We start from the raw sequence: 27,875 nt of genomic DNA, 5'->3' as shown, positions 1-27,875 counted from the left end.
GTAACGTTTTCAAAATTTACGATATCTGCAGGTGCACAAGCATCCCCGGTTATTAGTTGATAAAACGTCCCATTGTGATCAAATGACTCTTTTGGGTATGCAATCCATCTTTAAATGTAACATATTTCTATTAGAAACTCCGAGTATTTAAAGTAATTTTTTAGAATCTAACCCCCCAGGCCCAACCGAACAAAACATTGATTTTGATCTTAATTTATGTTTTATTGCCAGTTCCGTCAAGTTTTTCCACTCGTCTTTATTGGTGTTTATAAAATCCACTCTTCTAGAGAGACCAATACCCTCATCGTCGAATAAGATCGCCGAATACAAGTATCGTCGAATGAGCTTATTGTACGAAAGGTGCACATTCGCTACAAGGACACAAATTAAAAGACTAAAATGCTTCATAGTGATCATGCTCACTAATTGCCAGACAAAATAATATTAATAGACGGACAAAGCATTACAAACTGCTTGTCACAATATATACATATGTATGTATGTTATGTATGTAATTCGAAATGCGGAAGCTCAACATTTCGTGGAGGGTGTATAAAATATCGTACCTATCATCAGTATTGTTTATGATTTTGAGTGTTATTTATTTATTTATTTATTTATTTACTTTGTAACAATTGAAACATTTAATGACCATGCCGTGCCTTACGTACGTATAATAAGTACCTGTCATTGTTATACATAGTATTATAATAATGATTTACGTAACCGCTAATACAAGCTAACTCTCAATTACAATTGAATCCTTAATATCTAACATGTTAAGATATGCATTTACTCCACTGTTTTATAAGTCGAAGGGTACGAAGCATCTTAAAATTCTACTGTGGCATTATTATTAAAATCTCTAGTCGTAGAATTCGTAGTGGATTGTCCAACATTGCTCAAGCAGTGCAAAATTTGTTGCTCAATTTGTCCAATATTCAATCCATTTAATCCAACTTCATAAATTGCATTCCAGTCCAACCTGGAATGGGAGAGAAAGTTGTGAACCTTTTGATAAAAATATTCTTTGAACGAGAATTTGTCAGAACATTTTGTCATTAGTAAGTTTAACAAGTGTGGGAAAAAGTTGACGAAAGGAAGCTCCAAATACTCCAAACTACTTTCCGGCACTATGAATAATTTTGTATCATTCAAGATTTGGCACGTTTTTGTAGTATTGGTATTTGTTGTTTTCATTAAGCTAGATTTGTTGAGGCTGGTAAAATTTTGAGGCAATGACAAATTACAAAAGTCCAATGATACATGAAATGCGGTTATAGCATCAACAAATGACTGTTTTTCAGTTTGAACTTCCATGCTACGAAATATGTGATTTGCGATAACGCCAAACAAATGAGTTAGAACAGTAATGTAATCGACTGGCACCATCGGACAATTGATCTGATGAATTAGAAATCCTAATTTTGAGTTGGTTAACTCGTATTTTAGTAAATCATGCAAATGGTTGGCTACGCGAGGAGCAATGTTTCCTTTCTCCTCATGCATATTTTCGTACGAGCGATTGGTCATTCTCAGGTTCCAAATTTCGAGAATAATTGCGTACTCTTGAATTAGCCGTATATGTATCGTTTCCAAGTATTTTTTACAAGTCGTAGGCGGTTGAAGGATTTCTGTTAATGACATTCTTTAGTTAATTGGCAATTTGTACCATTTTCATAAATTAATAACAATTTAATATAATCTTTCACTTTGGCAGCTCACCACTTTCCACAATAAGCGTATGGTAACCTTCAGAATAGCAGGATTGCTTTACCACTGGTGTAGTTTTTTGACATCCTCGTTTAATTTTAATTTTGTCTGTCGCTTCTCCCATCACTAAATCAATGTCCGGAATTCCACAATAAGTCAATTTCTTTTTCTTTTTTGGAGTACCCAGCAAGCAAAATTCAGATGTGGCTTTCATTTCTCCTTTGTGGGTCAAGACGTATCCTAACACCGTCCAGTTGAAGGGCCCAGTATGAATCAATGACTTTATTCGTCGTGCAACGCTTGGTTCCTGTGAATCTAAATTCGTCAAAGTATACCCTGACGTGTAGTAAATGTTCTCGAACGTTAGCAGCCCCGGATTTAGATGAGTTCCAAATGGTTTCTTAATTAGGTTTCTAATGTTAATCGGCCCGAGGGACTGTATCGATGCAACCTAACGCACACATATAAAATTAAAGATGCATCAAAGATACAAAACTATTTGTGTATGTATTGATATATGTATGCAACACCTTATCAGTTTTGATACAAGTTTCTCCTACCATAATTTGTAGACTCATGGCACTACCCACCGTGAAATTTATCTCGGGATAAGCGAGCCAACTGTATAAAAATTAATTTCAAGTGTATTATTTCGATATTGCGTGTATTCGAATAATTTTGCATACCCCCCACTTCCATACGTGCAAAACAATGCACTTGACTGTAACCCGTGTTTGACCGTTAGTGCAGATAAATTTCTCCAATAGTTCAATCCACCATTGCCGATGGTTTTGGAATATAGCAATGATTTTGACCAAGGATATGGTTCCTGATAAAGGATTCCATTAAAGGCCACCCTAGATAATTTTTGAGTGTGGAGAAATACGCAAGGAATGCAGACTACCAAATTGAAAATACTAATAGACCACATTATAGTTGTTTTTATCGATAAATCATGAAACACTAAACCTGGGCTTTTGTATAACACAAGTCACAAATCAAAGAAGAAAAGGAAAATGTTTTTCATTTTCTTCAACCAACATAGGAAATGGATGTGTAGGTATTTTTGTTTTCAATATGAAACATGATTCCACATTATTTTGATGCGTGTTTTAAATTAAACAAATGGGTTTAGGTATACACATAAATGATGCATCATAGCATATTTAACAAAGAAGTGAACGTGTATGTATGGTGTGTACGTAATACTTGCATGCAACAACGATTTTGTCAGTAGGCACGCTTAAGTTTGATCAATACATTCTTCACCCCTATTATTATTGATGCATACACATAATATCAGGCTCAACTAAAATTTTGACAAACTCTTGAAGATTTTATATTAATTGTGTCACTAACAACTTTTCCACGGACGAAGATGACAACCGCATCAACGAGGAAGGTATCTCAGACAGCATCGGAACAAATGGAGGATCGAAGTGAAGAAGAGGAATTGAAGCAACTACGAGAACTAACGACGGAAGATGAGGAGGAGGAGGAAGAGTTTGTTGATGATTTGAGAGGAAATAGACAACGTCGTAAATTTGCACGAGGGTCCACTTCGGCGTCACTATTTTCTAGAAAAAATACCCTCCTCTCCATCACTCAGTCCTTGTTGGGGTTCGAGTTGGATGATGATGATGGTCATCACAGCCGGGGGCAAGTAGTTGTCCCCTCGTCTGATGAGGATTCATCCGCCTCCTCCCAGGCCGTTGGTGACTGGAATGAACAGCAGATTGCATCGCCAGAGTTGCCACAAGAATACTGGCAAGTGCAGAGATTGGTCAAGTACATCAAGGTGATTGCCAACATGTTTGCACATTGTATTTTGTACACATAAATCAATGTTTACCAATAATTAAATATGATGCATTTCTTAGGCAGGAAACCAAACAGGTATCTTGAATTCTAAAACAACAAGAGAAAAATTTAATCATTTTTCACCTACTTATCTCCTCCAAAAACAGCTACAATAATCGCACTTTCCGCCCTACGCGATTATGACCTGCATGACGAAATAATTCAAAGGGCCATTAAGGACAGCGGGGGCATGGAAGTTCTCTTAAATATTTTGGAAACAGATGAAAGTCGTTGCAAAATTTCCGCACTGAAGGTTATTCGAGATGTGACATACAATTCGGAAATTAGTCGGGCTTTGTTCAATATGAGGGTATGTATAACACGCCTGATGAAGTTTATAAATCCCGAATGAAAATTCATTTTTTGACACATATGGTTTATTTATAAAGGGACTGGAAACACTGGTGGAGTGTCTGAAGGAGCCAATAACAGATATAAGGCTCCTTACTGCCGAGGCGATTTCAAATATTTGTAAATTGAGAAAAGCTCGTCGGGCAATGAGAATGAGTGATGGAATCAATCGACTGGTGAATATGTTGCTGCTTTAATTAATCCATAAGTACGTAAACCTTATGGATTATGCATGTAGGTTGACATGTTGGAAGCGTCTGATAAGGACTGGCAGTTGGCAAGATGTGGAGCTCTGGCCTTGTGGTCATTGGCACGATCTACCAAAAATAAAGAAGCAATAAGAAAAGCGGGCGCAATACCTCTTTTGTCAAAGTTGATGATGACAGATGAAGTGGACGTGGTCATTCCCGTCGTTGGAATTTTACAAGAATGCGCTTCTCAACCCACTTTCAGGTGCATTAACTTATATACCTAGTCAGGTACGAAATTCTTTGATAAACGTTTTTTACTGCAGAAAACTAACGGGTAAGAATTTTTAATTACAATTTTCCATATGGATGCATAATATACCTCTGTATAATACAAAAATACTAAGTATCCAAATTTCCTCTTCTAGAGTACACACACTTACAAAATCTGACGATAAACTGATCGCTCGGATTACGCACACTTTCCTGTGGAAACTTATCCTAAGCCTTGCGTAAATTTAACAAGGAAAATTAAAGAATTTGCACTAAGAAAAAATCATACATACCCCTGGCAAATAGAAAACGTCGAAGATCTCATCCCGCTAAGTCTTTGATGGTTTGGGTTTGAATTAATCTGCTGGAGAAAGCGAAACCCTGTTTTTCTCTAGAAAGGGTTACAGTGCAAGCCAAGAATTACATTACCAATGTTGCCAAGCTTAGTTTAAAACCTTTAAAGTTCGGTCTATTGAAAAATAGAAACTGAATTTCTTAAAAGGTCACGGCTCAGCAATATTGTGCAAAAATTGTCGAAAATTGACTCTGAGCTCATTTCATCGATTTAATTTGGTCACAAAAATGCCAACAGCAATAGCAGACCTTAATCATCCGGATTATGACTTGCGGCTCAAAATAGGGACCATGGCCTGCTCTAAAACTTCCACTGGTGCAGAAGTTCTCAAATTTTGTTTCTCAACGCTTGTGACCATTTTCCGGTAGAAACCGTGCGTGCTCCAAGCGACCGGCCGTCCATCAGATTTCTCAAGCGTGTGTACTCCAGCAGAGAAAATTTGGAAACTTAGTATTTTTATATTATGCACAGGTATATTATGCATCCATACGGAAAATTTTAATAAAAAATTCTTATTCGTTATTTTTCTGCAGTAAAAAACGTTTATCAAAGAACTTCGTACCCGACTATGTACTTTCATCAATGTGTTTCTGACTACGACAAATGCAATACCTCACAACTTTCCACAGGGAGGCAATTAGAACACAAGGACTTTTACACCAATTTGTATTTGGGTTGAATAGTGACAGTGCCGAATTGGTCCAATTTTGCGCAAAAGCTATTTACATGGTCATTTTTTATTTTTTTAGCAAAGCAATGTTTTACTTTTTTCGAAATTATGGATTTGGAAATATTTTAGTGTGCCGAGGATGAAGAGTCTCGCGAAATAGTTTATCATCTGGGGGCTGTGGAACCTCTGTTGAGGATTATTCAGAATGTTGAATTGAGAAAGAATAAGGTATCAAAGTCGTCTATCTTAATTTGTACACAATATTTATGTATGTAATTACCTCATTGGGATTATAGCAATATAGCAAACACCTACATATGTATTTAAATATGTATGTCTAGCCTCTTTTAGCTGCAGCGACTGGAGCTATTTGGAAATGCAGTTCTGCCATTTTTAGGAAAGGTGGAGAATCTTCCATTTCCTCCATAATTGCCGAGGGTAGTCCTACTACCGGGTACAACAGCAGTGGGGAAATGAGCACGGAAGGAATTATTCACCTCCTCGTGAGCCTTTTATCTGACCAACCTGAGGAGGTTTTGGTCAATGTTGCTGGAGCATTATACCAAATAGCGAAAGCGGATTTGGAGTACAACGCCCCAGTAATTAAGAAGGCAGACGCAATACGACCATTAATGGCTCTTCTAACAAGAAGTAACACGGTAAATATTAATATTTGAGACGTATTTTAGAACTCTTCTGCTACTAATTTATCGCATTTTTATACTGGATTTCAGGAGTTGTTAGTAAACACGACCAAGGCTATGGGAGAATTGGCAAGGGACAAAGATTGCCGAATTGAAATGGAAAATTTGGATGGATTTCGTTTGGTTTGGTCTCTTCTTAAGCATGATTCATCATTAGTCCTTGCTTCTGCTGCTGAAGCCATCTGTCCTTACGTTGAAAATTCGCTGGTACATTTTTTTTCAAAGTTAAAGTAGCGATGTGCGCTTGCTTGTACTGGCTTAATTTTTTGTAGTAAAATTACTAACGTAGTGCATTTGCAGGACTCGGGACAAATGGTACGAAATTATGTGGGTGGTCTTGAGACAATTGTGGTATGTGTTTTTTTAAATATAAGTGCAATATGCCCCACACAATAATGCACATCATCGTTGCAGGAATTATTGGCATCGCCTGACCCGAGTGTCCAAGCTGCAGTTGCGTATGCAGTCGGTTGTATTGCTAGGAACGTTGACAACTTGTCCATCATGAGTGACCACGACGTAGTTGAATACTTGGCGAGATTGGCTCCAACGGTTTGTTCTTATTACTACTCAAAATTAATTCACTTTCGTTATAAAAACTTACCAAGTTACATTAAATTCCGTGCAGCCCAAAGCAGGAGATAACGTACTGAAACAGTGTTTGGCTAATGCAATAGCTCATTGTTCGTCATGGGGAGAAAATAGCCGAGAGTTTGGAAGGCGACATGCTGTCGGATATGTTTGTGGTTATCTGACATTTGGCAACGGTGATGTGCACCGAGCTGCTGCGAAGGCTCTTTGTGCTTTGTCATCTGACCCAAGAAATTGTGTAACCATTCACAAGTGTGAAGGTGTAGTTCCGGTAAGCAAACTTTAATAAAGAATGGCGAAAATACAATTCTAGGGTTTTACACATATTTTATTAACATTTTCAGCTTCTTATTAATTTGAGCGGATCTGATGATGAAGATTTGCGAAATTCCGTCGCAGGAATTATGTCGAACATAAGGAAACTTGCCCTATGTGCGGAGAATGTTCGACTAATCTAAAGTTATATTTACATTCGATGCAGTACAAAACCTAAGCATTTTATATATGTATGTGTGTAAATATGCATTGCCATTGTAATCGAACCTGCAAACCTTTGTTCTGCATCATTCAAATCAAATTATGTTGCTGAATAAGAAAAACCTTTTTTTAAAATTATACTACTATTAACTGTACTCTACTTTTTGTAAAATGCATTAAATAAAAGAATAATTAAATATCCTCCTTCAGTTAATCGTGAGATAATTTAGAAAGGATCAGTTGCTTGAACTATTTTTTTGGATTTGAAAATGGAATGCAGTTTACGCCATGTATGTTGCCCGTTATTAATTAATTAAATATAAATATTATTCACTTTTTTATTTCAGGTTTAGCCTATTGACTCTTAGTCAACCTACATTCTTTAAAGAATTTTGCACTGTGTGGCTAAATTATAAAATTGTCAAGTTATTCCAATTAAAAATCAGTCTCCTTATTTTATTGTCCTTAAAGACATGCAACAAAATGGGACGATTTGCAGTATTAATTTAGTAACTAAATCCCAGCCCCTCATTGTACTCAGGAAAGGAGTCATTGTGACCTGAGAGTTCCAGCGGTCGAATGAGCTGCCGGTCATCGAGTTGATTGTCGAGATAGGCCGCGGTGACGCAGGCTCGACTGTTAACAATTGCTTGGAGCAAGTCTATTTCGCCAAATATGGGTCCGTACAACATGGGTGGACTTCCTCCCTCTCTCCTGAATTACACATATTTGTTAATGGGATACATTAGCATATGGCCATGTACATATGTATCATACCATCGGAACATCAAGTCATCCATAAAATCTTTCAAAAATGCATGTTTTAGCAGAGCAGATTCTGTAGCCTTATTGGTCATAAATGGATAACAAGTTCCAAATGCGAAGGAAAACATGTGCCAAAAGCTATCAACTACTAAATCCAGACTGTCCAGGCCATCCGCCATTTCTTCCTGAGGTTCTACTGGCACACTTTCGAGGTGATCTCCTATGGTTATGCCTACTTCGGTGATCTTAAAATGTTTGATATTAGAAATCATCATAAATAACAAATTAATGTAAGTACTTTCTTACCAAAGGGCCATCAGTATCTGAAATATCAAGCGGTTTCTCTGCATTCGAACACTTTTTCAGCATTTCCATTGTTGATTTCCAAACATCTTTGCTCTTCCCTTTGTCTCCATTCGTCGTTGGAACAGAATTTATGTAAATCATGAACAATGATTTTATAATATTGATAAACGACTGGGGGACATGCAATGATTCACAACCCTTCTTGAAAATTGTGGCGATCGTTTCCACCACTTCAACTTTCCACTCAAGGGCAGACAATTTGAGAGGTTTGCCGGATTTAAAGTCATGTTTTATCGACCAGACGAGAAACTGTTGGAGGAATTAGCACGTTTTTACATAGCTAAGCAGGATATTTAAGTCATAGTGTCCTAATGTCATTTTATTGAACGTGACATAAATTTACCGTCAACATCTGCTCGTAGTCGAAAGGCTGGGTCAGATTGATTTTTAATTTGGCATGGTCAGTCATTTTCAGAGCATTACAAACAAGCTCCTCGTCCTTTTTAATATCACGAAGTTCATAAAGCACTCCGGCCAAATTTTCTATTCCACTCCAATCGCCCTTCCCACCTCCTTTAGAAGGCTTATCGCCTGAAAAATTGAAAGAAATATTTTTTTCAGCTTGTACTACATAGTACAAATGACATTAGATAATAGTTTATTAATAACTCACCTTCATCTTGTGAGCATACACCAAGAATCATGATACATACGGCAAATAATGATAATTCCGTACCCATTATGAATTAAATGCACAAATAAAACTTCAATGTTATAAATATAATGCAACACGTACTCTGTACTGCAAAAATGAATGTGTATAGCATTAATCTTGTTAGTAGTATGAACTTTAATCAATTGTAAACATTTCCGCAAATACTGTAGGCATATAAATAATCAAGCGATATATCTAGTAACACTGGTACTATTTATGGTCTGCTCGGCAAATTGTCGCATCTCCATATACCTATTTAATATGTACATAATACATAAAGTCATTTTCAAGCAAAATTAATAATGCGAGATGAATTTTTGCAAGAGTAAATTTGCTTCGTGAATGAAAGACATGAATTCCTGTGAAACTAACATACATACATACGTGCCTACATACATATGAAATACATGCACATTTGTAGACAAACAATTAATAGCGTAAAGTGCTTTTTAGAAAGATATGAGGACATGACCATGATAAAGCAATGTGCTCAAAAAATTTAAACCACAATTTAGTGCACCTAGTTTATTAATGTTTTTCACTACTAACCTAATTTATGTATATATTAAGCGCATTTAAGAATGTGACAAAAAATTAAAAAATTAATTTAGGATTTCCGTCATTCAAACTTTCAGTTGAATTTTGTGATGCTGGGACATACATACCTATTTCAAGTAGAATTTCTACCAAATGTTTCCAAATATGGTCGAATTACATATCAGTGTGTCTAGCAATCTAAAAAAGTGTTTAGTGAATAAGTACCTACATCAAGTTTAGTATCGGTGAGTAGATTGTGTGGTGACATTCAGAATAGAAACGACCTTGGTCTTGAACTTACAGATATTTATGTGGCAGACAAGTGGAAGCACCACTGAGGAGCCTGAATTTCCCTTTGAAAGGTTCATTTCATTAATGACTCTGCGGTGTACTTACGTACAAACGGGTTCAGTGGTTGAAATAAGGGCTCCTGAATACTCCTCCCTATTGGCCCATTCTGTTTAAGTTAATTCTTGCTGGATCTGGATATGTATATGCAGCTCAAAATATTTCATGGACAACGTTTATATATTTCGTCATGTTAAGCAAGAGGCACATATATCTTTCGTAGGCTTAAAACCATTCATTAAAACCTGGGCTGCCTCAAACTCTCATTCGTCCAGTTGTTCTGTGCATGTATACGTATGTAAAAGACATGTTTTCAGCATGGCAATTTCAAATCCAGCAAGCAGTACTTGCGCAAGGATGTAGGATAACATAATTACTGACCCACAAAAACACATTTTTAATAAGATCACGTTTAGCAGCAATTAATTACGTTGGAAGTTCTTATCTGAATAGTCTCAAGGGATTGCTGCATGTAATAACAGTAAAAAAGGGTATAAACCGGCATCATTATTTTATAGTTTTTTGTGAGCCAACTTATAGAAATGTGTGCTTAATATGTGTTACATGACTCAGTTTTTTAAAGATTTTTTACACTTTTAGAGTACAACCACTACGATGACTGGATCTCAAAGAAAACCTGGACACAGGAAAATGACACACTTCTCATATCGCTCACACATTGCACATCTCATTATCCCGTTCATCAAAACCAGCCTAATTCTCATTGCATTCCCAATTTTCTCAACGTCCACATCTGAACTCGATTATGGAGATCAGACAAGTTTACAATCGCAAACAACATATCCACGAGTGCCTCTATCACCGTCAACAAGTTCTGTCAAGTGTAAATGTCAACAGGTGTCATCCGGAGAAGTGGCGTCATTATCAACGGACACAATTGAGGATAGATCACATAATACGGAACATGATTCGGCATCCAGCAAAGCAATTGAAATCCAAATCTTCAACTCAAACTCGGACCTTCGAAAGTCTGAAACACAAGTTCAATCAGACTCTCACAGCGTACACGACTCCTCATCAATCAAAAAATTCAAATCATTCAGGACTTCACAACTGTCGAACTCCAATGCTGCAGTTACACCAGATTTTCTACTTCTTGGTAAAAGCTATGGACCCTTTGCAGGACCACGAAGGAGAAAAAAGAGAGCTGTTTCCCCGAAAAATGACAAAGTTTTTTATGTGTACTCATATCCAGTTAATACTCTGGATTTGCATACCCAACCTGCTGCAACAACCGAAAAATCTCAAGATACACGATCTGCAACTCAAACCTTGCTTTCTTCATCGTCTACTTCAGGTCTCAATTTTCATTATTCCCATAAACAATTCAATAGTACTTATGCAGAACCTCCGCTTCAGGAAAGGACGACTGATATTAACGGTGTGGAACGATCTGACAATGTTAACGAAATTATTATTTCTGAAAAAATTACAACAAAACCATCGAATATAACTACTGCTACTCATCCACAACTTTCACCACCATCAAAATCGGACTCTAACAATTCCAGTCCACTGACTTCACAAACGCCAACTCTCATCTCACCGACGATAGCAACGCAAATAATTCATCAATTTCCTTCCCCAGTGCAAATTCCGTCCTACTCTTATCAGTTTCAACGAAAAGGTGACCTCCTCCACTCTCCCTGGGATAATCGTATCACTCAAACACCAGTGCCCGTTTTTGACAGAGACGCGTCTCAACCCGGATTCTTTTCTCCATTTCTTGCCAAGTTCATTGATTTTGAAGTGAATCAACAAGAATCTGCCGAATTCCTGAGAAAAATACTTTTTGCATTTGCAATTGGTACACTGATTGCTGCTTGGATTGCGTTGGGTGTGGCTCTTGGAGTATTTCCACTTCACCTCCTCTTTTCCAATGAAGAGAAAACACGGTCAAATTCTGAACTCAAACGAAATGTTCTGAATGGATCGGATTTAGACGAATTAGGGCAACGTGTGAGCCTTGCATTGGACTCGATGTGGCTTAAGGCTTTGGAAGACAGAGTTAAAAAAGATCCAGAGGGGGATTTTACTGTTGCAAAATGTTGTATACTTTCCAACTTGAAGAAAGTTGACTGCGTCCTTGTCAGGAACAACAAAGAAAGTGGGAAAGTGGGAGGGGGTCCAGTCTCCTGTGCTTCAGGTCTGGTTTATAATTTCCAATTCGGCGAAGACGACCAAGATGAAAATGACGATGTCTTGACATGATGATTATTATTGTCGTCGACATTTTGATTAGATTGTTGCAATATGCAATGTATTTGAAAGGGCTCCAATGACATTATCAGGGTATTCGCAGTTTCAATTGCTAAATTTTTAATACATATATGCGTACACAACATTTTGAAATATATAAGACTGATATAATTTATTATATGTAATTATTGCTCGTACTTCAATAAGTATGATTGATACATAAGCAAATATAAATTATTTCCATTAATTTGATACTTAGTTAAAAATAAATATGTAGGTTTTATTATTTCTCTGCACAAAATATATGTTTTAAATAAACATTTATATAAACGCCCCAACTTGTATTAGGGACGATATACCAATTATGTATCAGTCAAAAATTTGCATTCAAGTTACGTTGCATACCCCTCTTGGTTCACATAAATTAAAGTATAAAAAGTCGTAGCTTATTGTTGTCAAAAAACGGTGAGATCTACGTATACAGTTTGGTAAACATTTGCCAATGCATTTTTTCAAAGCCAGGTTTGAGACTAATTGGCTAAGAACCTAAAAATCCCCCGTTCCTGTTTATATTGCGAAGTTTAAACCTATCGTTTGCATTTGTATCTGTCATAACCAATTCGCCATTGGTGTTTTTAAAATTGTCAAACCGGTGATCCTCCATGTCCCAACGACTCATCTGTGACGGTGAGCCTGACATCCCTCCTCCCGACAATGACGACGATTCCTGTGGTGGAGGACGACTGTTGTTAAAATTATTCCTGTTTGGTGGTCTAAGTTTTTGTTTCGAAGGTGGACTCATGAACATTCCAAAAATGTTGTTGAGGTTGAATATTCCTCCCGATGATGGCGAAGTTTGTAAAGGTTGCGGAGATGGTGGGTGGTTTCTGTGAAGTCCTCCTGTCGACTTTTTTGAAAATGAAGAGTGCGTATTAGGCGCTATTTTGCGAAATCGAAGGAAAGATTCTGCAGTATGGGGTTCAGCCTCTCGTTTAAAGACGGTTGGAAGTGTGGGGTCCTTATTTAAATTGGACTGGGGAGTAGATGCCCTTTTAATGATGTGCTTGTTTCTCTGCATTTGATACAAATCTGCGGGGGTGAGCATACCAAGAGCATTTTGAGAGTAGGAAGATGTCTGCTTCGTCCTGTCCAGTTGCTTCTTCATTTCCATCAATTGCCACAATTCTTTCAACGCTAGTTTTAGAGATATAGTTAATAATAAAATACCACGTTTAATAATAAATGGCATAAAGTACTCGTAACGGACCTTGCTCTTGGGCGTATGGGGTGAGATTTGAGACGTGGTTATACGGTTTTCGCGTCGTTGTTGGTGGGTTGATAAAGAAATTTCTGCGGGTAGGATTATGGTATTGGCCTTGTTGGTGGAGTTGGAAATATCGTCGAGATGCGGCTAATTGTTGTTGCTCCTTTTCTACTTTGGCTGCGGCCTGGATTTGCTGCCCGGGTGGGGTCGGGGGATGAGGTGCAGAGTCTTGTCGCTTCTGCTTTGTCATCGGATAACGGGGTGCTTCATTTTGCAAAGGGTCGGTAAACAATTGGGGTCCAATATCCCACCTTCAATCCAGAAATTTATTAAGCATATTGTATATAAATTAAGGCACTTCATGTTGACGCTACCCATTACTTTGAATTAGCACAATGCTTACATTATTTGAGCGTCTGCAGCATCTCCAAATCGATATCCTAGACCGAGTCGAGTGTCCACGCCTGAAAAGCATTGTTTTGTATTGCAATTTTAGTGAAGGTGCTATCAAAGTGCCGCTACTCTAAGAAAATCTATTAATACATAGATATGTATAGTCGCCAACAGTCGAGTTGTGACAAAAATAAATTGCACAGATTGATTAGACTCGATGCAACAAATATATCTACAATATCTTGACATTAGATTATGATTGGTGTGTGCATGTGCAATTTATATTTACAGTGCGTGAACTCAACTGAAAACGACTTACCCTTACCACGCACGCGTGGCTTCCCACCAGCCCCACTGCCCCCGAGAATATTGGACATTGTTGAGATGACGGAACCCAGTCCTCCAAAATTAAATGGTTGCTGTTCATGAGCTTGTGGTTGATGCTGGTTGAACAAATTTCCAAAAACATTGGGATTTTGCTGCGAAGGTTGTGCTTGGGGCTGAAGTAGTCCTGCCAAAAAATTGTTGGAAATTGGCGATGCGACCGTTGGGGCCCCAAAATTGAAAAGTGAACCAGTTGACTGGAGCTGCTGCTGAGTTTGTGAGAGCGAACCCAATGTTCCAAGCAGGGTCAGAAGGCCTGATAACTGATTACTTGCGGCAGGGTCCATGTTGGCATTGCTGTTATGAAAATTCTTTAAATGCTCATTATTCCCTACTCCTCCTCCTACGATGGATTGAAGATTGAGATTTCCATTTGCATCCGCAGGTGCTTTTGCAATTTGCGTTAAAAGCTCGGTCAGTGCTGCAATTTCAGGTGATGAAGGGGAAGGCGTTTTGGGAGACTCGGTTTGACGTTTTAGAAATAACGAGGTTTCAGTAGTTTGCGGTGTTGTCAAATTTCCAAATAAGGATTGAAGAAGGGCAACTTGCTGTGCTGTGAGGGGCGGGGGTCCATCCGGAGCCGGCGTTGTCGCATTCTCTGCCGATAAGCTCATCAATAGGGAATTGAACAAGGAGAGTTGTTGTACGAGTTGTTCATTAGATGGTTCCGTGTCGTCCCGACGACTAATTTGAATTGTGGGGGTTGACATCGGAGGTTGGGGCGTGGTCGTAGTCGTTGGTCGAGGGGTGGTTGTCGTCGTCGTCGTCGTACTAGTAACCGTCTCATCTTTTGGAGAATCATCATCATCATCTAGTAACAATTCGCCCAAATGAAGGAGTGGGTGCGAATCAAAATGTGGGACTTCTTTTGAGCCAGGCTCGTCCAATATTTTCAGAAGTTCTCGAAGTTCGTTATTTGTGAGTTGTTCTGGGGCTTCTGCTTGACTAGATAATTCCTCTGCCAGCGACAATTTTGATGTCCAAATTACTAGAGAAAATGTAATTTAAGAAAAGATGAGAGAAGAGAGCTAAACTGTAATTTAATTATAGAGGATTAAACGTATTCGTCATAAGAAGAGTATAATTTAATTATAGTGTCGAGTTAATTATCCCCGTCATGAACTCGTGAGAAATTATCTGCGTGTATTCCGGATATGTAGAATTCTAAAGATGATTAATAATCAGGATATCCGACAACTTCCGTAAGCTAGATACTTAATTATTTAAAAAAAATTGTATTTCTAAGAATTAGACTTACTCAAAACCATCCAACACGCTAAGGAAAGCAGTCCTCGAGTCATATTTGCATTGTAATTGACAACACAAATGTACAAGTTTAAAAGTCAATAAGTCCGGTTAGGATTTTAGAATGTAATTAGTGAGTCAGGGTGTACATGTAAAAGTCGATCAATTAGGTCTCAAATAAGTGAATGCGTCAGTTTGTCACAGCGAAAGTCTCAATCAAGAGTCAACAAGTCAAGTTTAAACTAAAAACTTATAGTCAGCTTGTCAGGTCAAAATTTTACTCAAGTAACTTGTGTCCATTGTAAGTAGTCATGTCACAGAGTTGTATTTGCTGAGTCCTGTAATTGTAGTTCTTGTATGCGTACAGTTGTTTCGAACAGTCGAGTAAAATTTTAGATAATTTAGTTTGTAAAACAGTCAATCGTCATTGTTATGTATGTATGTGTTATATGTCTTGATTGTTTTAAGAGTCTGCATGCAAATGAGTTCATAAAGCCTGTGAGTTTTTCTTGTCCAGTTTTATTTGTCAAATTGTCACGTCAGTTCACAATTGGTCTACATGTACATAGTCAACTCTAATTTTTGTCAAGTTGTTTTCTATTATGTACACGTATATATGTAAAACTTGGTCCGTTTAAATTGTCGGTTGGGTTATGTCCTTCCTAAATTCAGAAATTTTGTCAAGAGGTCAATCAATGTAACACACCACAAAGTTCCGGTCTAGTCACACATGTCATAGGTCACAGTATTTGTCCGAATTGTAAATTAAACTCAGGATGATCATGTCAGTCCTTCACCCACAGCGTCACTGTCTTAAAAGTCAGGAATGTTAAGTAGCTTAATATCTTCTCTCCGTCAAACGTTTTTCAGGTGTTTTTAAAAATTCTCACAGAAAATGAAAATCGTCAGGCAAGTGTTTTGCATTGTCAAGTTGTGTAAAATAGAAAAGTATATAAATTAAAATAAATAAATTTGATATCTAAAATTCAAGTAGGAAGTAGGACGTCCGTGTCCCCCACTTGCGTCGTCGTTAAACGTCTATGACCGAGTGAAGCTTTGTAAAAACAGCGAAAGGAATTAATACAAGTATTCATCTATGCATGAGAACATGAAAATGGCATGACAGCAGCCGTCGCGTCGTCAACAGGTACAACATTTGGTAGATAGGTTAGTAGTAGAGCTAAAGTCGGCTATTGTGCATATGAAGATGTATAAAGCAATAAAAAGTAAGAGTTGTTGGGGTGCGTGGATGCAGAGTATTATAAAAATAACAATCTCATCTCGTTCGCCCAGAATATTTTTTTAGCAAGGCGGCTTAAAAGTTATAATATCATCTGCCATGGTTCACCTCTCCTTTAAAATACACTCACCTGTATTTACGAGCCACAGATAATACAACATGCCCACAAAAAGCAAACCAATTTGTAAACATATTTATAACCATTGTAAAGAAAAGGAAAACATTGAAGCATAGCAGTATTATTAACTGATAACTATTTTCTGCGCTAGCCAAACGCCACGTCAACTTCAACGTTATGGCATTTTAAGATTTATCTATATTTGTTAAGAAACCTGAAGGAAAAGTGAAAACAGGATAGAGTTATGTATGCAGATATAGATAGCAGGCTTGGGCAAGATAGATACTTTAAGATACAAGATACTAGATACAAGATACAAGATACTACTTGTATCTTGTATCTTCCACCCGCCTCAGCTCAAAGTATCTTGTATCTTGTATCTGGAAAATCCTCAATGAGTATCTTGTATTTGTATCTTGTATCTGATATTTTCCATCAAGAGGAAAGTATCTAAGATACTTTTTAAGATACAAGATACTTTTTGCAAAATATGTTACCCGCGACATCTAAAGTTCGCTTTTCTTATGATTTATGAGGTAGTAATTGTAATTTATAAGGAAATATGCGTGGTATTTTTGCTAGTGGAAGGTGTTTTTCAATGCCTAACTACTCAATAGTAAGACTTTCATTTTACTGGCGATACCTTAATGGCAAAAAATATGAAATTTTATCTTTTTTAAATCTTAAAAAAAATCAAAAGTATCTTGTATCTTGTGGAATATTTAAGATACTTTATCTTATCTTGTATCTTTAAAAATACTTAAAAGTATCTTTTACTTAGTATCTAAGTATCTTGGAAAGAACAGAGAATAAAGTATCTTTATCTAGTATCTTGTATCTGAAAACAAAGTATCTTGCCCAAGCCTGATAGATAGGCATGTATACATATGAATTAGTTGCTGTTGTTTATCTAACAAACATGGTAGGAATGCGTCGTTTCATTTTGTTCTCTGCGTATAACGTGAGTTTACGACCTTTATAACTATGAGAAAATCTCAAAATTCTAACCAACAACTGTTAAAGATCAGCAAATTCCCCATCCATAATACGCACACACGCACATTCATTTTTAACTATTTTTTCACTTTCTATTTGCTACCCACGCTCTTATAGCATTGTTACTACAGCCAAATAAGACTCACTACTGCAGGATTATATGATTAAAATTTCTCTCTCTAAGCAGCTAAAGTTTTGAGTATGATTATACACGTGACGGCAGGTACATACGTCAATTTTTAGCATTTTCAAGCCCGATAGTTGGTTTTATACTTATTTGACCCGTACAGAAGAACCAGCAGGACATTCTGGTGAAGACGTTGACGGTTGTTTGCTTTGAAATTTATAACTGTAGTAAAATCAAATCCCCATTTGAATCATGCTGTCAATAAGGAGGGTATGAGCTACTGAATTTGGGTCACTGCTAACTAAAGATGCGAGCAGATTTTAAAGAGTTGAGTTGTGCATATAGGTTTTTCTATGCATTGTTAATAATGATCAATGCATTTGCATGGTGCATATTGCCATATGTACATGTGTGCATTCACGTTTAGCTTATGTGTGTTTGGGCAGGACGCCCTGTGACTAATAGATAATCTAATAGATAATCCTCATCGTCGTGGAATAAGTCAGAGTCAAGTGCGCTGACCTTTCTCTCTTCGAGCTATGATAATTGCATGTCGATGATTAAGCCAAATTCTCCTTAGACGGTTTATAGCCAGTAAAATCTCTCGTTTGCATTATTAGTGTTGTACGTATACGTATGTACATACGTACCTAAAACGTGTGAAATCTTTTGTTCGGCTGATTAAAATTTTAGGCCAGGTTCAATTTTTTGCATAAACTTAAAAAACCGTTTAATAATTGAACCAGTTGGAACTCGTCATATTCTTAGCAATAAAATTAGCCCTCGTGTACTGTCTAAGAAAAGTTGGATTCATGCAACCATATTAATTTACTAAAATGGCTTAAACTAACTTATGGGCACAAAAACTTCTCGTATATTTATAAACTTTCGTAATAGCAATAAAATGCGATTTTACCCATCACATAATACACACAATTAATTAAACGAGTTTCGAAATTAAACGAATCTCGTAATCAAAGAGCTGCAAAAAGAAAGTTGTTAAGTACGCACAAGTCTAGAGCAGTTATGAATGCTTCTCCCTTGTGTGTGTGCATGTCATGACTTACGTATGCACATATCTATCTATATTCTACCGGCTTAATTGGCAAGTTTTTTCTAAAGAGATTTTATATTATTGGAATGTTCATCTCCAACGGTTGGTTAGTTTGGCTGGTCGGTGGATATGAGAATATTGTATCACTTCCAACTTTCTCCTTCATCGTAAAATAAATCTAAGATAAACTGATAAAAAGTTTTCTAAACAAAATTCAACATTTCATTCACGACACAAAATGACAAGTCTTTTCTTGGCGAATTGTCGTGTCGTTCTCTTGTGGCTACATATGTATGTATGTACGTAAACACTTCAATTGTTTGTCGCACACATTGTTGTGGGGAGAGTGACCAGCAAGACACTTCGCCAGAGAACAATGAAAGAGTGACAAGAAAATTTTATTGAACAGATGTTAAAATCATTTTTCTAGAATTGATATCATGTGACAATTTCTAGTACAACTAAATATAATGGAAATGCGTTTTCTTTCTGAGTTTATTGTGCATTATGTATACTTACATTTAGTTCCTGCTATATTACTAAAAATTAAATGATACATACAACATATGTGCATATTTATTTTCATACTACTTATTGAGGATTTGAGGATACAATTTTGTAAAACTTGCTTTACTAATATTGCTTATTTTTGGAAATAGTATAGTATATGACAATTTTTACTTCTACCGATAACAAATTTCATATATTTTAAAGCTATATTTAAGCTTTACGTTTAAATAATTCTCACAACAAAGATGACAAGTTCATTTCTAAAAACAAATATGGAAGTATAATGTGCATTGTAAGACTTATAAGTAGACAGCTCTAAATGCTTCTTCAGCGTGGAATCGTGACATGGTTGCATCTTCGTTGACCATATTCTAAAAATGGGGGTTGTTAGTAATTTAATGACAATTGTTTTCTTACTGAATTACATGTTTTTAATAAAAGTAAGAGTCGAGTGGCATCTCGGTGTGAATCTTTCATCTTAGTTTCAGCTCTATTCCTATAATTCGAATGTACCCTTGCCTTGTAGATAGGTATACAAAATTGATGGTTAAGAGAAACCTCTTTTCTTGTAATTAAATACTTAAGCCAAAGGGTTGCACCAAATTTTAAACACCATAAGTAAATAATAATAGTTAGAGTAAAACTCAGGATGAATCAGAATGAATACAATACATAGCACAATTGTCCAATTCACTTCAAGTTCATGATTTTACTGCATGAATTGCATAGCAAAACATTTTGCAATAATTGTTCCATGTCCATCTGCAATATTAGGTCATTTTTAGAAATTTCCATTCTCATAAAATTTTATTATAAATAATCGAAGCCTTACCTATTTGTTATTGGGTTGTAAAAAGTCCCTCTGACATCAACGATTTTACAGCCATCTATAACAAATAAGTGTGAGGGCAGTTTAAATAAAGGAATTTACATTGCAAATTAGATAAAAAAAAAGTTGTGCAAATATTTGAATCTTACTCTCTCTAAACAGTTGCTGAGTTTTGTCTATGGCGATGAACTTATTGTACTCGTGCGTACCAACGGGAACAATTCGCATGATATGCTCAGCAAATAGTATAACACCAATCCAAGAAAGAATGGTCTTAGCTGGGGTTGTTAAAATGATGTTGCCTCCTGGCTGGAAAATATAATAATATTTCCTGAAATGTTGGCATTGGTTTACGAACAATCACCAAAAATTACCTTTGCAACGCTCACAGCATATTTTAAAAACTCTTCAGGGTTGTCCACATGCTCAATAACTTCGGACATGACGACAGTATCAAACTGGACGGTTGGGTTATTCGCCACATAGTTTTCGATCGTGTCACAAACATAGGTCACCTAAATACATATTAAATAAAAGTGAGCCCAGTAACATCGTTTTAGTTTACATTTCTTTTATCATCCCTGAACGCATTCTGAAGGGATCTAGCTGATTTTTTGTTGCAAACAAATTAGTAACAGCTTGCATGATCGAAGGTGGTTCGAGTGGTTATCAATTTGTGCCGTGGCAATTTTTTATGTGGTCAGACATTTTTGTCTATAAATACTTACTGATTCAAGATTAGTAGTTTCGTCACATATATACGGTTATTTAGGTTCTTTTAGAATTTTAGAATTGCATTTCAATTTTCGTTGCATATCGCATATCTAAATACTTCTTACACCGCCACATCTACGAGTACCAAGAGTACCAACCACTATCATTGTTTGTTTGATTGTTTAACGCCCTGGCCAAATTATGTGCGTTGTTTGGTTTTACATGCAACAGGTTCTAAAATATATGCAAATGTACCATAGGCGATAAATTACTAACCATCCCAGCAAGTTCCGAAGGCAAATGGTTCCTGGCCACCGCAATATTGTCAGGTGCTGGCTCCATGCCCACGATTTCGATTTCCTCATCAGTCCACCCCATCGAGCGGAAATGGACCCCAAGGCCCTCAGAGAGGAAGCCGCCCCCACAACCCAAGTCCTGGGTTAAAATTAAATATAAGTAGTTGCTTAAATATTTATATTATTGATATATGTAATGATTAACCAGGATTCGCTTCCTCCCTGGAACATTCCTATCAATGGTGGCCTGAATGAGGGGAACTCTGTATACAATATGCAAAAAAATATTTAAAATTGCAGACAATCAATGGACTCCATTGAATACTCCATTGAATGGAGTATTCAAAATTTCGATGAAAACTATATACCGAATGGAGTTCATGGAGTGCAAGGCTGAAATCAGGGTATACAAATTCATATTCATACTATTTCATACGTGTATATCTACGTAAGATTTAATTTAATTTAATTTGTACCTTTTAATCCACCATTGGGATTCCACCAATCTTCGGCCAACTTTCCAAACTTTTCCACTTCCGACGGTATCACGGTGCTCTTCATTTTGGAGTGCCAATTAATCACAGCATTAAAATATTTATATCACTGAACCAATGAGCCATTCAAATTCTTGCTCTTAATTTCTCTGCGAATATGTGCATGGCGTGTGAGGCACTCCCTCTCGTACTGGTCCACCATCAAGGAAAACCTGTCTTTAAAAGACATAGCATGTCAATGTGGTTGTAATAAAACATGCAGAGTGATAAATAATATAGAAGGGATGCATGATGTTGATCGTATCAAGGGATTACATGCGCATGATCTCAAAGTAATCTTGTAATTATGCACTTATTTAGTGGTGGAAGAAGCAGAAGGATAAATAGACTTGAACGGTCAATGGAAGATCATGTATTGCTGCTATTACTATTTGCATGAAGCTATCGATTCGATGCTAAAGAAAAGTGACAAGGAGGTGCCCACTTTTTTGCATTTCTTATTAACACCGAGAACCTTTTTACATGTCTTGCCTCACAATGGTAAATAATTACTCAAGACGATTCTTCACAGCGACTGACCAGTTGTGAAAGTTTATTTTACGGGTTGAAAATAAGTAACGATTAAATATATGCATATGCACGAAATATTTGGCAAAAGTGCTCAAAATGGAAATAGCTACCTTATAGAAAACTTTATTTACTGATAGGTAAGTCGGTAATGGATCAAAATACTATCCATGTAGATGGAGTGCATATGCACATAGATAAATATCGTTGACTCTAAATTTCTAGAATCCAGCACAATAATACTCATGCTGAATTAATTGATTTTTATACGCTTTATTTACTTCACTTCACTACAATAACAATGGTACAGGGATATTACGTAATTCTTACACACTTCATCTGCGGTAACTACATGTAGTAAATAATGTTCTCATATACGTTTATTATATAAATAATATCAAATTTTCGTTTGTTAGCTTTAGTATGATTCAATAATTAGTTGCTTAAATTATACAAGACACCTCTACTGATTAGAAAAAATACATTTGACGGTAACTCAGCAGTTTATATTCAAAGTATCACACTGAAACTTGATTTGATTACACAATTAACATGAGGATTATTATTAGCTTGGTGTTTTTTAAACAATAATTTATCTCAACAATTTCCAGTTATCAAATGTAAACCGTATTAAATTTAAATTCATAGCAATTTCTTATGCCAATTATGCCCGTTAACAGATACAATAAGGACATTTATAATCGAAAACAGAGAACTTATAATTTTAAGAAAACAATAACTATAAAGGCACGAGCGTCAAGGAACTCATAATTTTTGACATGATTACTAATTGCTAATAATATTACTGCGAATTTGAAAGGTATAATTGGATGGCACAACAGTTGAGACGAGAAGGAAGCGGTGGTGGTGGAATAATGATGACCAAAATTGAATATTGATTAAAAGTCCTCAGTATCTTGCTGCAAAAAAATGAACGAATATATCTAATAAATTTAATATTTCTAATTCTTAGCCAAAATGTATAGTAAAAACCCTACCCCTTGATGATTATGACGATTATGGTATCCGACGTCGACACGGTTGTGAATTTATACTGTGGACATTACTACCGGAAGCAGCAATGCTTTCATCACGATCGTTCCTTCGTTGACGTCTGGGTGGAAGCGGGCATGGGTCGTAACTCTCATCTAGAACAAAGTTTTAGCAATCACACACAGCTGCATTATTTAATAAAAGCTATCATGACTTGTTTAAATTGGAAATACTTTGAAATGTCATGGTGTGAGCGGTAGTGGCGCCAATACTATTACTGTTGTTACGATTATCTGCGCATTGAGATACCATTGAAATTGACGACGATGTTGGTGGTGGCTCTTGTGAAATTTCTTCAATAATTTCTACTTCTGTCAAATCTTCATCATCAAACAAAAACTCAACATTATTGTGTTCAGTTTCAGTGTCACTTTCCTGTCTTCTTCTTCGTCCAAGACGTCGATGAACTCCTTCAGTATTGTTATAATTGTTGGAGCAATAGTCTGACGAGGAGCCTCTTCCTCTTCCGGAGCTGCTTTCATTAACATTGACATTTGTATGGCTGCATGGCTGTGACGTATAGGCATGATACGGACGTTGAGTTTGTTGATTAGACGGTGCCGCATGGGACTGTCCCATTGTGGTGGTATACATAGTCGGTGCAAATAATGTTTGTCGTTGCTGCTGATTGAACTCGTAAATTTGATGTGGAAAAATTCCATATTGCACCGGAGGAGCAGTTAATGGTTCACGAGAAGGGGTCATTGGAATGAATCCATAATTATGAGAAGTATTAGGAACGACGCTACTAGTAACATTGAAAGTTACATTTAGATTTGAAGGACGCATTTGAGAAGACGATTGCTGAGGTAGAGGAGGAGCAGGAGGATGTCGATGATTAATAAAGTATCCATTATTAGTTGTCGAATTTTGATGAGCAGGTGGTGGTACTTGGTTTAATTGTTGTTGCGGTCGGATGGGATCTATTACAGCAAAACAATATTAGTTAGTCTTGTGTGTACTTGATTAAATGATTTCAAAAAAGCCAAATTACTAATAAAACGAACTATAGTATTATAACGATACCACAATACTTACTAGTGAGTCGGTTGGCATGGGCGGCTTGTGGAAGGATCGATATCGGCGGTTCCTCACGCGGCTGATAGAAGGAAGACGGCATTCCATGATAACCAAGGGAATTGTTATTTGTCGCATTCGCATTCGCATGAAAATGACATGGATACCCCTGATGATATGTACTAGGGGTTGAGAGACTACTTGCTCCTGACGTTGGCTGACGGATATTCATACTTTGTGCAGAAAAATAAGGACAAAGATGTCCATAGCTGGAATTCCTTACAACGTCGTTGTTGTTGGTACTAGTATGATAAGTGGAAGGACTATTAAACATGGACGAAATAAGCGTAGCTGGGAGAGCTGGCGTTGGATCTGTAACTAGGAATGCAGATGACGAGGACGCTGCAACAGCATGTTCCCCTTGTCCACCGTCGTCTTCATCGTCGGAACTAAATGGTGACACTTCTTCCATATGTGTATTCAGAGGGCTTGCTGCAGGTGACAAGCGAAATGGCCGCATTCCCATTTCCCCAGCGTAAGCTCCAAAACCCGGTGGAGATAACGGACCAAGGGGATATCCCTGTAGATTCAATAATAATATATGTATATCATTTGTTTGCATTTTATTAGTAGTTTATATTAGTTACTACTTGTTAATATTAACTGCATACATACATATACGTATACCTGTCTATCCATTGACGCTACTTCACGACCAAGGATTTGAACGTTGTTATAAAATCCATTAATTTCTTGCACCAAATATTCATTGAAATTCGCAAGACCAAATTCCGGACGTTGGCGTGCTCCCGACGCTATGGTATTTTCCCTTTCGCTCACTAGCTCGTTCCTCTTATCTTGTATATCTTGGGACATCATGGTGTGGATTTTTGTTACAAAATTTTGCATTTCCACGTGCTTTGTGCAAATAATAATGGGTTTTCGACAAATGGGGCATTCTTTCTTTTCCTTCTTCCACTCATTGATGCAATAAGAGCAAAACGTATGCCCACAATCTATTACTGCTGGCTGAAATTGAATGAAATGAATACATTCATCATTGTAGTGAAGCAATATGGTTAAAACGACTAATTTCATAAAAATAGATTGATATAAATTATAAATATTGAGAAATCTTCCGGAATATTTTCCAACGTAAAACTATTACCTCTAAGAAAATTTCACAGCAAATCACGCAGCTAAACTCAGTCTCCAACAAGGCCACAACATCTTTAAAAAATTCCAGCTGAAAAACTTCAGTCTGTGATTTAAGTTCGTTTTCTTTCAGTTCTTTATCTTCTGCGGCAACAATCCGAAGTCGTTGTACGTCCGCATACAAGTCCTCCAAGGTCCTAATATTCTCTGCAGCCACGACTTTATGTTCCAAAGCGAGAAATTGTGGTTCCAGTTCTCCATTTAATAATCGATTTCGAATACTGACTCGTTTCGTCTCTGATGATTTGATAAGTTTGACCAATTTTTCAGAAACTTTGGCCAACTGAATCTCCACAAGTGACGACGATTCTGGACAAGATTTTAGGACCGAAGGACAGCGCATGGATGAAGCGATTGACGTTGAGGTTGAAGCCGTCTCATTGTTTTTATCATTCTCGGCCTCATCAATCCGACGTCTCGCTCCCGAATTAGTTTCAGACTGTGGTCGCGAATCCATCCCACAAACTTACTTTGTTGATTTGATAATGTTAATGATGAAAAATCCACAGGACGTAGGAAGATTTGAATATTTGCTATCACTTCTTATTTGTCAGTCTTTTGAATTACCTATGTGCATAGATAGAAGAGGCTCGTGAATATACAAACAAACCAGTGCAATAATAAACCGTCAAATAATAATCTAAATAAAGGCAAACTTTGGTTGATTTTATTCACCTCATTTGTAGTTACAGGGAAGAAGATTGGTGATCAAATTATCAACTTGAGGGATGCTGGAAATTGTGGAATGCAATTCTTTGTCGTCCTTCTTACTTTTAGACTAGCAGTCACATTGTAGGTCACTCGTCCCCATTTCACCAGTTATATGTTCTTGCATGTCCATCGACTAATCTAGATTCTAAATGTGCTTCAAATAATGTCAGCAATTGTGAATTAGTCCTCCTGCCTGCTGACCCTGCTGCTCTGCTCTGCTGGTCTGCTTCCTCAGCTCACACACAGTTTGAGGAAATAATACTTTCCCAAGTTTTTCAGCCTACCGCAACAGGTAGCAAATCCCACTGTGCCCCATCGTGACATTTAAAATTTCTGTGAAATTTAGATTTTTGGCTTATTAGCTTCTCAAGTTTAGTATCCTCAATTTTCAATTATACACAATTTACGACTTTCTAAGATTTTCACTTTTCCAATTTTCTCCATTCTGATAGAGACCGTTTCGACTGTACAACTAGCTCTTCATTTTCACCCGACTCGCACTGCATCTATGCACTTATTGAATATCGAGTTTAGTATACATCTAATTGCATAACTAATTTTAATACTTATTAAGTAATTGAAACATGCTATTTTATTGGAGGTTGCAATATTTCCGAATAAGCCCAATAGCATTCTTTTCTGTGCATTTCGTTTCGTCCGTTGTCTCATGCTGTCTCAATTTGATGAAACAACTGAGACTGGCTGGGTATTCGTTCGTCTTTCGTGTAAAGCTCCTCAGTCTGATTAATTAACAAGTTCGTGCTGCATAATTGACAACTAATAACATGATATAGTAATGCACATGTGTCAAAGATTAGATTAATTAAATTACTCGGACGGGCGTCCTACTGTGGCATCATTTAATGCAGTCATCTTGTATATAACGGCCTATTGGTCCGTGGATTTCGTTGAAATGTTTCAAGATGATGAATGTATAGATGCATCCATGATGTATAGCGACGATTTCGCACTTTTGGGATTTATGAAGTATCCGTCTACTGATGTAAGTATATTTGGTGATTGTACTATCATCCTCGCACCATATTGAATTGCAGGGCAGTTGGATTCGTTGGGCAGGAGAGAGGCTAACTAACTAACACAATGCGATGGGATTGAAGAAGTGGCCTAATAGAAATTAGTGGAGCCCTTGGGACACACCACCACCACTGATCATCAGCCGAACAAACGAGGCAAATAGGATTACCTTCGCTCTCTCCTCGTTAGATCATCAGCATCAGCCCCACAGCCAGTGTAGGGCAGCTTATCATCACAAAATCTATCCAAGTCCACCGCACTAATCCTCCAAAACTTGTATTTCAAGAGACTTTCACATAGTCCATCTTAGCCCCAGCTCGTCGTCAGTCGCATTGCTCATGCATTTAGCACTGTAGTCTAAACATATAAAATAAGTGTCGCAATTACTGCTTTACTATTGATTTCGTAATGTTTATAGCGGCATCAAGAATAATTTTATTGCATATTTTTCTCTTTATTGTTGGAGCAAATTCAACTCCATGAGAATTGGAATAATGGGAACAATGAAAAAGGTGTATGCGTGAGGAGAGTGTACAAGAA

The 27,875-nt window shown here is 37.0% G+C and overlaps 7 protein-coding genes across 10 annotated transcripts; 2 read left to right on the top strand and 5 right to left on the bottom strand.

Annotated features, from left to right (window-relative positions):
• Window positions 1-692: 692 nt before the first annotated feature.
• On the bottom strand, window positions 693-2,291 carry LOC118434250. The gene is made up of 3 exons (XM_035847220.1): window positions 2,274-2,291; window positions 1,726-2,164; window positions 693-1,634 (listed from the first exon to the last, which is right to left on the bottom strand). Exons 1-3 carry the CDS (start codon window positions 2,289-2,291, stop codon window positions 832-834), a joined length of 1,260 nt encoding a protein of 419 aa, XP_035703113.1. The 3' UTR covers window positions 693-831.
• A 638-nt stretch (window positions 2,292-2,929) lies between these two features.
• On the top strand, window positions 2,930-7,357 carry LOC110843354 (armadillo repeat-containing protein 4). The gene is made up of 13 exons (XM_022089316.2): window positions 2,930-3,511; window positions 3,594-3,609; window positions 3,681-3,883; window positions 3,963-4,100; window positions 4,163-4,377; window positions 5,370-5,469; window positions 5,540-5,638; window positions 5,752-6,069; window positions 6,145-6,321; window positions 6,415-6,465; window positions 6,529-6,666; window positions 6,743-6,976; window positions 7,050-7,357. The coding sequence occupies exons 1-13, from the start codon at window positions 3,092-3,094 to the stop codon at window positions 7,161-7,163; spliced, it is 2,223 nt and encodes a 740-aa protein (XP_021945008.1). The 5' UTR covers window positions 2,930-3,091; the 3' UTR covers window positions 7,164-7,357.
• A 149-nt stretch (window positions 7,358-7,506) lies between these two features.
• On the bottom strand, window positions 7,507-8,346 carry LOC118434597. The gene is made up of 3 exons (XM_035848431.1): window positions 8,254-8,346; window positions 7,960-8,192; window positions 7,507-7,896 (listed from the first exon to the last, which is right to left on the bottom strand). Exons 1-3 carry the CDS (start codon window positions 8,320-8,322, stop codon window positions 7,689-7,691), a joined length of 510 nt encoding a protein of 169 aa, XP_035704324.1. The 5' UTR covers window positions 8,323-8,346; the 3' UTR covers window positions 7,507-7,688.
• Window positions 8,347-10,073: 1,727 nt separating this feature from the next.
• Window positions 10,074-12,333, top strand: LOC110843784. 2 transcript variants are annotated; one of them, XM_022089820.2, is made up of 3 exons: window positions 10,074-10,344; window positions 10,454-11,171; window positions 11,234-12,333. In XM_022089820.2, the coding sequence occupies exons 2-3, from the start codon at window positions 10,620-10,622 to the stop codon at window positions 12,083-12,085; spliced, it is 1,404 nt and encodes a 467-aa protein (XP_021945512.1). In that variant the 5' UTR covers window positions 10,074-10,344; window positions 10,454-10,619; the 3' UTR covers window positions 12,086-12,333. The 2 variants fall into 2 exon arrangements, with proteins under 2 accessions (XP_021945512.1, XP_021945511.1); XM_022089819.2 differs by having other exon boundaries at window positions 10,454-12,333.
• Window positions 12,321-16,415, bottom strand: LOC110843783. 2 transcript variants are annotated; one of them, XM_022089817.2, is made up of 5 exons: window positions 15,373-16,415; window positions 14,050-15,102; window positions 13,741-13,801; window positions 13,341-13,648; window positions 12,321-13,267 (listed from the first exon to the last, which is right to left on the bottom strand). In XM_022089817.2, the coding sequence occupies exons 1-5, from the start codon at window positions 15,413-15,415 to the stop codon at window positions 12,612-12,614; spliced, it is 2,121 nt and encodes a 706-aa protein (XP_021945509.1). In that variant the 5' UTR covers window positions 15,416-16,415; the 3' UTR covers window positions 12,321-12,611. The 2 variants fall into 2 exon arrangements, with proteins under 2 accessions (XP_021945509.1, XP_021945510.1); XM_022089818.2 differs by having other exon boundaries at window positions 14,056-15,102.
• Window positions 16,416-19,273: 2,858 nt separating this feature from the next.
• LOC110843957 (ubiquinone biosynthesis O-methyltransferase, mitochondrial) lies at window positions 19,274-21,981 on the bottom strand. Its single transcript, XM_022090028.2, has 8 exons — window positions 21,720-21,981; window positions 21,612-21,636; window positions 21,449-21,506; window positions 21,224-21,382; window positions 20,608-20,748; window positions 20,383-20,542; window positions 20,237-20,291; window positions 19,274-20,166 (listed from the first exon to the last, which is right to left on the bottom strand). The coding sequence occupies exons 1-8, from the start codon at window positions 21,802-21,804 to the stop codon at window positions 20,106-20,108; spliced, it is 744 nt and encodes a 247-aa protein (XP_021945720.1). The 5' UTR covers window positions 21,805-21,981; the 3' UTR covers window positions 19,274-20,105.
• A 576-nt stretch (window positions 21,982-22,557) lies between these two features.
• On the bottom strand, window positions 22,558-26,543 carry LOC110844542. 2 transcript variants are annotated; one of them, XM_022090765.2, is made up of 7 exons: window positions 26,265-26,543; window positions 25,543-26,156; window positions 25,050-25,403; window positions 24,396-24,954; window positions 23,531-24,280; window positions 23,303-23,452; window positions 22,558-23,224 (listed from the first exon to the last, which is right to left on the bottom strand). In XM_022090765.2, the coding sequence occupies exons 2-6, from the start codon at window positions 26,044-26,046 to the stop codon at window positions 23,322-23,324; spliced, it is 2,298 nt and encodes a 765-aa protein (XP_021946457.1). In that variant the 5' UTR covers window positions 26,047-26,156; window positions 26,265-26,543; the 3' UTR covers window positions 22,558-23,224; window positions 23,303-23,321. The 2 variants fall into 2 exon arrangements, with proteins under 2 accessions (XP_021946457.1, XP_021946458.1); XM_022090766.2 differs by having other exon boundaries at window positions 25,062-25,403.
• Between the last annotated feature and the right edge of the window lie 1,332 nt (window positions 26,544-27,875).

Source organism: Folsomia candida, unplaced genomic scaffold (assembly GCF_002217175.1).
Source record: "Folsomia candida strain VU population unplaced genomic scaffold, ASM221717v1 Fcan01_Sc002, whole genome shotgun sequence".
Classification (NCBI taxonomy): domain Eukaryota; kingdom Metazoa; phylum Arthropoda; class Collembola; order Entomobryomorpha; family Isotomidae; genus Folsomia; species Folsomia candida.
Note: the sequence above shows the minus strand (reverse complement) of the source record. Positions and strands in the feature narration are given on the sequence as shown.

What these genes read in the sequence shown, in the direction of transcription:
- LOC118434250 (XM_035847220.1), bottom strand. An exon ending in TACGCTTATTGTGGAAAGTG is followed by an intron (nt 1,635 to 1,725) that starts GTGAGCTGCCAA and finishes TGTCATTAACAG; the next exon opens with AAATCCTTCAACCGCCTACG.
- LOC110843354 (XM_022089316.2), top strand. Translation starts at nt 3,092, where the DNA reads ATGACAACCGCATCAACGAGGAAGGTATCTCAGACAGCATCGGAACAA. An exon ending in GGGCTTTGTTCAATATGAGG is followed by an intron (nt 3,884 to 3,962) that starts GTATGTATAACA and finishes TTATTTATAAAG; the next exon opens with GGACTGGAAACACTGGTGGA. An exon ending in TTGAATTGAGAAAGAATAAG is followed by an intron (nt 5,639 to 5,751) that starts GTATCAAAGTCG and finishes ATGTATGTCTAG; the next exon opens with CCTCTTTTAGCTGCAGCGAC.
- LOC118434597 (XM_035848431.1), bottom strand. Translation starts at nt 8,322, where the DNA reads ATGGAAATGCTGAAAAAGTGTTCGAATGCAGAGAAACCGCTTGATATT. An exon ending in CAGATACTGATGGCCCTTTG is followed by an intron (nt 8,193 to 8,253) that starts GTAAGAAAGTAC and finishes AAACATTTTAAG; the next exon opens with ATCACCGAAGTAGGCATAAC. An exon ending in GATGACTTGATGTTCCGATG is followed by an intron (nt 7,897 to 7,959) that starts GTATGATACATA and finishes TGTGTAATTCAG; the next exon opens with GAGAGAGGGAGGAAGTCCAC.
- LOC110843784 (XM_022089819.2), top strand. Translation starts at nt 10,469, where the DNA reads ATGACTGGATCTCAAAGAAAACCTGGACACAGGAAAATGACACACTTC.
- LOC110843783 (XM_022089817.2), bottom strand. Translation starts at nt 15,415, where the DNA reads ATGACTCGAGGACTGCTTTCCTTAGCGTGTTGGATGGTTTTGA. An exon ending in GCCACGCGTGCGTGGTAAGG is followed by an intron (nt 13,802 to 14,049) that starts GTAAGTCGTTTT and finishes AATGCTTTTCAG; the next exon opens with GCGTGGACACTCGACTCGGT. An exon ending in GCTGCAGACGCTCAAATAAT is followed by an intron (nt 13,649 to 13,740) that starts GTAAGCATTGTG and finishes TCTGGATTGAAG; the next exon opens with GTGGGATATTGGACCCCAAT.
- LOC110843957 (XM_022090028.2), bottom strand. Translation starts at nt 21,804, where the DNA reads ATGAAGAGCACCGTGATACCGTCGGAAGTGGAAAAGTTTGGAAAGTTG. An exon ending in TCCCAATGGTGGATTAAAAG is followed by an intron (nt 21,637 to 21,719) that starts GTACAAATTAAA and finishes CCCTGATTTCAG; the next exon opens with CCTTGCACTCCATGAACTCC. An exon ending in ATGCTGTGAGCGTTGCAAAG is followed by an intron (nt 20,543 to 20,607) that starts GTAATTTTTGGT and finishes TATATTTTCCAG; the next exon opens with CCAGGAGGCAACATCATTTT.
- LOC110844542 (XM_022090765.2), bottom strand. Translation starts at nt 26,046, where the DNA reads ATGGATTCGCGACCACAGTCTGAAACTAATTCGGGAGCGAGACGTCGG. An exon ending in GCTGTGAAATTTTCTTAGAG is followed by an intron (nt 25,404 to 25,542) that starts GTAATAGTTTTA and finishes ATTCAATTTCAG; the next exon opens with CCAGCAGTAATAGATTGTGG. An exon ending in ATAGACAGGTATACGTATAT is followed by an intron (nt 24,955 to 25,049) that starts GTATGTATGCAG and finishes TTGAATCTACAG; the next exon opens with GGATATCCCCTTGGTCCGTT.